This window comes from Myodes glareolus, chromosome 3 (genome assembly GCF_982192425.1).
Source record: "Myodes glareolus chromosome 3, mMyoGla1.1, whole genome shotgun sequence".
Classification (NCBI taxonomy): Eukaryota; Metazoa; Chordata; class Mammalia; order Rodentia; family Cricetidae; genus Myodes; species Myodes glareolus.
This window is the reverse complement of record NC_142028.1, coordinates 120,513,763-120,522,990: the sequence shown is the minus strand read 5'-3', so window position 1 is coordinate 120,522,990 and position 9,228 is coordinate 120,513,763. Positions and strand designations below refer to the sequence as shown.

Here is a 9,228-nt window from a genome sequence, read left to right as displayed (position 1 = left end):
TTAACACTGATGTAGACTTGGCTCTTCAGGATGCTCACATTAGTAACACTATCAACTTGTGCAAAAAATTTTGTTTTTAATTATTTTTTTATAATGAGTGGGTACTCATGTGGGCACAGCATGCAGTTGGAGTCAGAAGACAACTCTGCCGAGTCAGTACTATCGTTCACCTTTCCTGGGTCCTGGTGACCGAACTCACATCTGCAGGCATGTGTACCTCTGCCAGCTGAGCCATCTCACCAGTTCTAGTTTCATTCTGAAGATCTAACTGAGCAAGTCTAGAGTCCAGCACCGCAAGAAATATCAGTAAGACAAAATCAATTATAATAGTTTTATTTACAATTGCCTTCACATTTTAATTACAATAGAGCATTTGATTTTTTGGCACGTCTTACTTTCCTCAAAAATTAATACAACCAGTTGTGATAATGAAATGGAGATGTCTTTATAGACTTTCACCAGATGCATAAAACACTTTATTGTTTTAGTGATATTTTTCCTAGTGACTGAGTTTGTATACATTTTTTCTCTTGAAAACTTAATTTGTTTAGCTTTCTGGCATAAATATTCCATTCTCTTAAAATACCCAATTTATATACATTAGACAGACAGATGATGTTAACTTCTTAAAGTTTAATTGTAAAGTTATGGACAGAAAACTATGCTTTAAAATTCCAGATTAATCAACCGAAACATAATTTCTTTTTAAGATAGTCTCTTTAAGATAGCGTAAGATGGACTAGGATTCACTATATCAGTAGGATGACCCTAAACTCCTGATCCTCCTGCCTTCACCCCCCGAGTGCTGGGATCACAGGTGTGAGTTATCGTGAGCATCTGAGTTAGAATAAATTGATTCAAGGTTATAAAGTTCTCAGTACAAAGAAATTAGACTTCTTGTAGCCTCTTTTTATACCACCCCTTGGATGTTTAATGGGATAGGCAGACAGTGTCTCATTAAAAATGGTTTAACTGTTAAAAGAGAGCCTCCTCAAGGGAACTTGGAAATAATAGAAAGATGCACTCTTGTTAGGGGTTACCCTACCAACATAGAATATGTTCACTTCCAGATTTTAGAAAACATTGCACGTGAAAGTCAGAAATTCAAAGGGAGTCACTGTCAACACAATTTTGATACCTATCTGAGTGAATGGCAGAGAGGAAAGCAACAAGAACAAAAATACATGCTATTGTTTGTCTACTGGAAATGCTGGGGATGGAACCTGGAGCCGTGTGCATGGTATGCAAGTGCCCTACAACTAAGCCAAATCCCTACCCAATACTATCTTTTAATATAGATTTTCAACTCTGGTATGGATTTGCTTTATGAGAAGGAATTGTTCCATGTGCTATCTTCTCCCCAAGGGGTAGACTCTCTTAGTATTAACGGACTAATATAAAATGTGGGTCTGTACATGAAGGATTCAATGACTTCCATGAAGTGAGCTGACAAATGATCTTCAGGACTTACCTGAAGACTTCTAAAATTTCTCACTACGTAAAAAAGTGAAACCAATCCACAATAGGTACAAATTATATACATTTATTAATGATTTTAAATAACACTCTTGTAAAAATGCTTTCATATATTCAAATCATACACAAATTTAGAAATGCATCATGAAACCTAGTACAGTACACATATGAGACATGTTTTAAATTTTGGGTTAGGATTTTAGTGACATAAATACAAATTTAATGGTTTAGAAACATTCCCTAAGTAATTGGGTTGAAATTTAAGAGTACAGAGTGCTTGTGCCTAGCATTACAATCGACTAGAAGTCACTTAGCTTTGGGCTAGTTTGAATCTGAAGCTCTGGGCTCATTCCAGGGCTGCTGCAGTTTCTGCATGTGCATAAGAAACAAGAAAGATCCCCAAGGCCTTTGAAAAATTATCATTCAAACCACTGACATTTTAATGATATATAACTATTACCCATTAGATATTAATTATTTGACTTCTTCAGCCTGATAACTGTTTTTCTTGCTTCTTCCCATGGCACAGTCACTGGCTCAGAGTGAAAGAAAACAATGAATTGATACGAGAGTTTACATCACCTCCACCAACCCTGAGCATAGACACTAAACCCATTTCAGTTCCTAAACCACTAGCTGTCAAAAGTAGCAACAGTTTAAGTGTGTGTGTGTGTGTGTGTGTGTGTGTATGAGATCACAAAGACTTCTGCTGTCATAATGATTACACTGGATTCTTTTAACTTATTCTTAATATTTAGTCAGAGAACTTTCCTTGACAGATACAGAAACTCAACTCTCACCCACATAGTACTTCAAAAAGAAGCCAGAGACAGTCATTTAGAATCAATCTTATGTTTACAAGCAACAACACAAACAAAAAAAGGTATAGGACCAGGGTGAATAATCAATAATCAAGCTCCAACTGTCTCTCATCTCTGAAATTACATCTTGGTGATAAGATAACCCAGACTAACTGGCAGGTTAATGAGTGTTGCTTTGATAGTTACTGGTTCTTGGAATATTCTTGGAATATTCTAACTAGAGAATAGTGATATCATTTGGGACTTAGATAATCTTGTTAAGAAAACAAATAAAACCCTATCCTCCTAGCCCTGCCTTTTCGCCCTCTCTAAAATTCAAGTGTCCTGGGGAAAAAAAATGCACTCAGGATGTTCAAATAAATAAGATATTTTACTATCCTTTTGACAATTGTATAATTGAAACGACCTTAAATAAGAAAGCCCTGGGAAGCAATGTGGAGGGCGTTAGTGATAGGGAGGTGAAAGACATGCTTGAAACTGACCACAACACCAACCTATCGGAAATGCACAGGGCTTACTAAGAAAGCCAATGAAGAAGCAAGCAAGCTTCAGTTCATTTATAGCAGTGATGACTATTTCTCAGCAAGGTTCACATAGGTATTATATTTTAAAGAACACATTATCAATACTTAGACAAAAGTTGTTCAAACAGGACACCTGGTGTTGGACGGTGAAGCCCCCAGAGAATGAAAACCTTGCACTGTGTTCGACATTGGTTTTCTACTCTAATATGAAGTGGAGATTGCCTCATGGTTGATCTTTAGAGCAAAAATATTTCTACAAGCAGAGTGCTGCGGTCACTAAATAATATTATTTAAAACACATCTTAAGGCTTTACCTTTTCATCATGTGAAAAATTAATTTGACCTAGGAGCCTTAGTTGATAAACATTCTTTGTGGTTTAATTTCTGTGTTATCTTTTAGGATTTGTTTCAAGGAATCTCTACTGAGCTGGAATCTTCACTATTTGACTGGTTTTTAGGCGCCTACAAACACTCTTTATTTATTTCTTGGGTAAACATCTGTTTAACAAATGCTTGGTTATCATCTCCTTACCTTTATTTTTGGCAGGAGATGGGGTATCAGTGAGGTAATCACTCTCATAATGCTCTGTAATTTGTGTGATGCACTCAGTACACACCTGTGCTGCAATTGCTAGAGGAAGCCCTCCCTCCCCATTACAGGAATTCATTCATTTTAATGAACCGGAACTGGCAGTTTTACCTTCTCATCATTAATTCTGACTTTAGATAGAAATCCTCATGTGTTCTTTCCACAAAGTCATTTGTAGCTATGTGGCCCTGAATTGTGCTTGCAAAGCACATATATCACACACAGACACACACACACACACACAAGGGGGAACACACTTGAGAGCACATAAGGGCTCTAGTAGAATCATCCACATTTGTGAATCTTCATTCCAGCCTTATAGGGCCTAGGGCTAGTAGATTCATATATAGAGAGATTTATCATATAGCCATATTATTATGCCGGAGAGGTGAGCATTGATTCCAAGCATAAAAATGGTGTGCATTATATAGCCCTGAATGATTTAGTCTCTCTTTGCCTCAGTTTCGTCATTTATAAAATGGGTACAAGACCACTTCCTTAGAAGGGCATGGCTAGGATCAAAGAACACACATGGAAAAGTGTTTTGTAAATGACACAGGACAATAAAAATATCGATCTCTTCGGTAACTTTGGGGATTAAACCAATAGACCCACAAACTATGCTCATTGGCCAGTTGAAAATGGTTTCTGTACAAGGAGAGGCACTGTTTACTCTAATAAAGAAGTCACATATGCAGAGCACCCTCAGGTGGCCTCCGGATCCTCTACTCCAGTCATTTCCAAACCCTGAGACAAACGTGGGGTCTCCTACAGAGGATGAACAAACTGTTTTGCTCTGCGAGGAAGGTAAGTCTGAGTTTCCTAGGTCTAGTCTTTGTTTGTATTTCCCTAGCCACATGGACTGGGTCACCTTTTTTGACTTGCTTAGTCCACACCTGTCAGTGCATAATGGATGAAAAAATCAGTACTCAGCCTCAGGGGAAAATGGCACCTACAAATAAGGACTAAATGCACACTCAACCAGAGTAACCCTCTGCCAGACAAGAAGAGGGATGGATTCTACACTAAAGAAGTCAAATATCCCTCATGATTCATGGGGACAGGTTATGCTCATATATCAGTGGCCTTTATTTTGGAGGCTATGGGAGGTACATAAGTATTTCATGGGCATAAAAACAAGAGGCTCCATGTAACGTGATGGCTTTTCTTTTTTTTTAAATTTAAAAGTTCTGTCCTTTGGAAGACTGTCTTTTACATTCAGGAAAGAAGTCTTTTTCTGAGGATGCTTACACTGAGCAATGTAAAACACACAGAGTGGCTAATTAAGTGAGTATCTAGAGAATGCAGCCTTTGTCCCAGTTTAATAATACAGACTTCAAATCTATTGCTTGAATCTATCGTAAGTCAAAGAGCATATGAATCTAGGTTGAGTGAGGAAAGATTAGAAACATTTGACCTCTTATAAATTTCAACGGTGTCCAAATAGGGACAAAAAGTGAATGATGTTCAACAGAGTCCCCAGCTCTAGCAATATTGCCACCTATTTTACAGTATTTTAACCAATTTCCATATCTTCTTTTTACAACACCATTAACTGCTATACAAATAAAGTCTAGATGATAAAATAGGACATGATTTTTTTTACAAATAGATACAAGTACAATGTGGAGCAGGTATGTATGCTACATTAACTATGTACACCTTGTTTCTTTAGAGGCAGGCACCTCCCCTGAAGAGGATCATCAACTTTCTGCTCTCTGGGTGCTGCACCTGCCCTCACCACAGAGGCTTATCCTGTGCTTTCATCCCATCCTTGAAGGAGACTCATGGGAGGAAAGCCAAGCCCTTCTACAGATCCTCTTGGAACTTTTCTGCCCTTAGTCTACACAGAGCCAAGATTGTTTAGTGTGGTTCAGCCTAGACACCAGCTTTTCATCAATTATAGCTTTTAGTAGAGTGAAATGAACACAATTCCTGCCTCTTCTTAAAATATATGTTCCCAAAATGAAGATGATCTTCTATCAGTCTTCCCCTCCACATCAGCATTTTGTCAGGGCTGGTGAGATGGCCACTTTCCCAGCAGTCCTTTGAGAGGCTGGGTAGACTTGAGCTACTGTGTGGGATTCAGCCTTTCCATACACACATGTGGTTTGCTACAAAAATATACTTTACTTCAAGTCCTCAATGATGATGAGTACTTCAGATCTTCATGGGGATGAATTAAGAGCAACAGATAGGCTAAGCGCACTACAATTTGTACCTGAACAGTTCATTTGCACGATGCCGTTCTCAGCAAACTCTACCCAGGCTACCTGGGGCTGGAGGGCAGATGCGTTTTAGTGAGTATTGTGTTCTGGCACTCCAGGAGGACAGCCCAGCTCCTCAAGCTTTGTAGTTATGAATGGGTGTCGTCAGGGTCAGCTGCCCATTGGGAGCCACTTCACTGCCATCGTCCTCCAACAATCCTGACACATCTGCATTGGGAATGCTGTCATGGTAGCTGCTGAAACTGATATTGTCTTCTTTCAGCTCGATGGTCCAAAAGGGAACATTGAGTTTCCGGTTTTGGTACTCCCGGTACATATACACAGCTCCTACGAATCCCATTAGCAGCACTACCACAATGATGATGACTGTCAAAATGATGATGTTAAACTGGGTCCATGATACATCAGCGAGAGCTGAGGTGCTGTTTTCAGAAGAACTTACTGAAAAGATAGTCTGCAGGGTTGTGGGGGCAAATGTACTATTTATAACAGGGGTGGGCACTGATGTGGTCAAAGAGGCATTGAAAACCAAAATGGTAGAACCTTCAGGAGTTGGGAACAATAACTTCTGAAAATAAAAACAGAGAATGAAATGTAAAAGACAAAATTATCTAGTTTTGAGAAACAATAAAAGAAATACACATGAGAGTGGAAGTTGATGTGGGATGTTGACATGGTACTCTGCCCAGGGTAATGCAAGCTAAAAATAATTTTTAAATAAATATAACGATAAGGTATGGGATCTATAAAGCCCAGCTATTGCATCTCCAATGTGTATGACACCCATTCTGAAACTTTAGGAAAATTCTAACATAGGAGTTTTCGATCCCTCCTTATTGGATGATAATCTCAGACATTTCTGTAAAGGCAGTAAATGTGCCACCAACATTTCTACCATCACACAGTTAATGGTGACAATTATGTGACCAAACATATATTCAATACATGTGATGGCATTCCATGAAGGTAAATTTTCCTCAGAGGAAGACTAAAAATATATTAAAAATTACTCTTAAATGTTCAGAGATGATGTCAGCCAAAATAGAAAAGAGCTTTCCTTTAATTCCATGTATAGAGTTCTTGCTTTGTGTATATTTGAACTATTGACAAGTATTTAACCAAGGAACTACATTTTAGACTTCTCAAAAGCATAGCTCAATGGGAGGATGAAAGCTTTGGTCTTGTTAGGACTGTATTACTACAAGAAAGTCAATCTCTCAGAATTTTAGATTTGTCAACTGTTAAACATGGGTAATAATGCCTGCTTCACAGAGCTTTTGGGAAGATTTAAATGAACATTATACGTATTCAATAAAATGATTATAAAAATAGCTATTATTATTCATCACCACAGCACACTACATCAATTGACCTAACACAGGCAAAGCTTGTATTTCTTCGTGGCTAACAAATACCATCAGTCTGTCTTCTTGGTACTTGTTGGACTGGATAAGGTATACCTCCCACATGGTGGAATGCAGAGACAACATTTCTACAATCTAATCACTAAAGTACAAATATCAAGATCATGGAAGAAAGATGCCACAGGTCACAGACCAACTGTACCTCAGCTCAGTAATCAGTGTGCATTAGAATATCACAATGAGTAGTTTGTACAAGAGCAGGAACTAACATCTCTGTCGTCTAATAATCCTTAAATATCCCTAGCTCCTCCTGCATTCCTAACTAACTTTAGTTAATCCTCACTGAATTTCTCTATAAGAAACATTCTATTGTATGAATGGCATTTTCTTTTAAAAAACCAAAGGGAATATTAATGAAATTTCATATACCACAGACAGAGACATGTCAGCTCAAAGTGTGAAGAGGCTAGGACAAACTCCAGTTTTGCAGAGGAACTTCTAAGCAGACTACAGGTCCCTACCTGAAAAGGCCTTTGATGATCACTGAGGAAAACAAATGATGGGACCTTTCAATTATAACAGACAGAGAGGAGGAAACATGAACACGCTTTGTCTCACTGTCACACCGACTTTGTCTTAGTCTTCATAGTTCTAGAGTTGATGCTATCGTTTCAGGAGATAATCAGGAAGGGAAAGAAACCTCTTTAGGGAAAAACCTATCAAAATACATTTCTAGAAACTCCTCTGGCTGAACTGGAAGGTTTACAAGGCTAATTGCAGTTGTCTAGAAACATTCACCGTTGGCATTAGATACTAAATGTGTAATCTTAGGTAGAGCTTTACCTTGCCTGATGCAGTTGTTCCGGAGGTCTCGAACATACCCTTCTAGGCAGTCCTCACACCAGAACCCAGTGGTGTTATGGAGGCAGTTGATGCATTCACCACTCTCGGGTTTGCAAATCCTTGGAGTTGTAGTTGGGTCCACATGGCCATGACAACTGCACGGTATGCAGATGCTGTCAGAATTGTAAAAGCCATTTTCACACTTATTGCAGTTCTGTCCTGTGTAACCATCTTTACACCGGACACATGTAGGCTCCAATTCACCAGATTCTAAAATAGAAAGAACATCAAAATAATTCAGTAAATTCTCAACTTACATTAAAAAATAGTAAATTATTTGCCCTCCAAAAATGTTTACAAATCTTCCCTGGTATACTCTCTCACTCACTGTTAAGAGAAACAATACTCACAACAGTTTACTAACTTTTCAGCATACTGAAGGAATGATGGGCATGTCCAGAAAGCCTATGCTTGGTTTCTTTCACCTTTCACTCTATCCATTTACTCATGGATAAGTTCACTCACTTCCACAGTTAACAAAGGAAAATAGAGTGTATATCCACTCCATTTCCCCTGTCTTATATTACAAACTGAATATGATATACAAACTGCCTGTATACCTGGGTCCACAAGCTTTTCAAATTTAACATGCATGACTGTCCTCAACACCTTAGTGATGGTCCCAACACCCATCCACTTACCTAGGTCCCAAACTTAAGAACCAACTCTCAGTCCTCAATCTCCTTCCCACTTTTGAGCAGTTTGCAGTTCATGTCAGTGATCTTTTAAAAGACTCCTATATTGGCGTGAGTCTACTCCAGTGTTGTGCTCCTGGGTAAGGCTCGCATCATTTCTGACCTTCAGCGCTCTCAATATTTCCTAAAGCTCTTTACTGTAGTACACTCCTACAGTCTCTAGCATCTCCAGTGTGAATCTGAGTACATATCCTAACAACCTAGAGAAGTTGCTTCAATTCTAATGGGCTGTCAGACTAGTGAAAACGTAATAGAATTTTCTACTGAAAATGATCTAATCCCTGCCTCCTTTTCCTAGCTCTTTTCATTTCTCTCCACACTTCATCACCTACTTTGTTTCAAGCTTATTAGATGGCTTAGGAGTACTCCCAGAGACTGCCTGTTTTCTTCTCTGAAATGTTGTATTACGGTTTTGTTAACACACAGCCTAATCTTGCCTCCTCACCCCTAATCACTTTCCAAATTTAAACTGTAAAAATTAACTCAGGTCTTACTTTTCAGAAGCACAAAATGTTGTACCTGATTCTTGGTTTGGGTTAGAGATACTCTGTTAAGTCATAGGTCTGGCCTGAAGCTAAGAAGGGCAGACATGCCTAAAACCCCGGATTTTCTCATCCTGAGAGCAATA

At 38.6% G+C, this 9,228-nt stretch overlaps 1 protein-coding gene across 1 annotated transcript; it reads right to left on the bottom strand.

The window, feature by feature from the left end:
* Positions 1-1,527: 1,527 nt before the first annotated feature.
* On the bottom strand, positions 1,528-8,020 carry LOC148122803 (multiple epidermal growth factor-like domains protein 9). The gene is made up of 2 exons (XM_087904933.1): positions 7,846-8,020; positions 1,528-6,206 (listed from the first exon to the last, which is right to left on the bottom strand). The coding sequence occupies exons 1-2, from the start codon at positions 7,879-7,881 to the stop codon at positions 5,754-5,756; spliced, it is 489 nt and encodes a 162-aa protein (XP_087761059.1). The 5' UTR covers positions 7,882-8,020; the 3' UTR covers positions 1,528-5,753.
* Between the last annotated feature and the right edge of the window lie 1,208 nt (positions 8,021-9,228).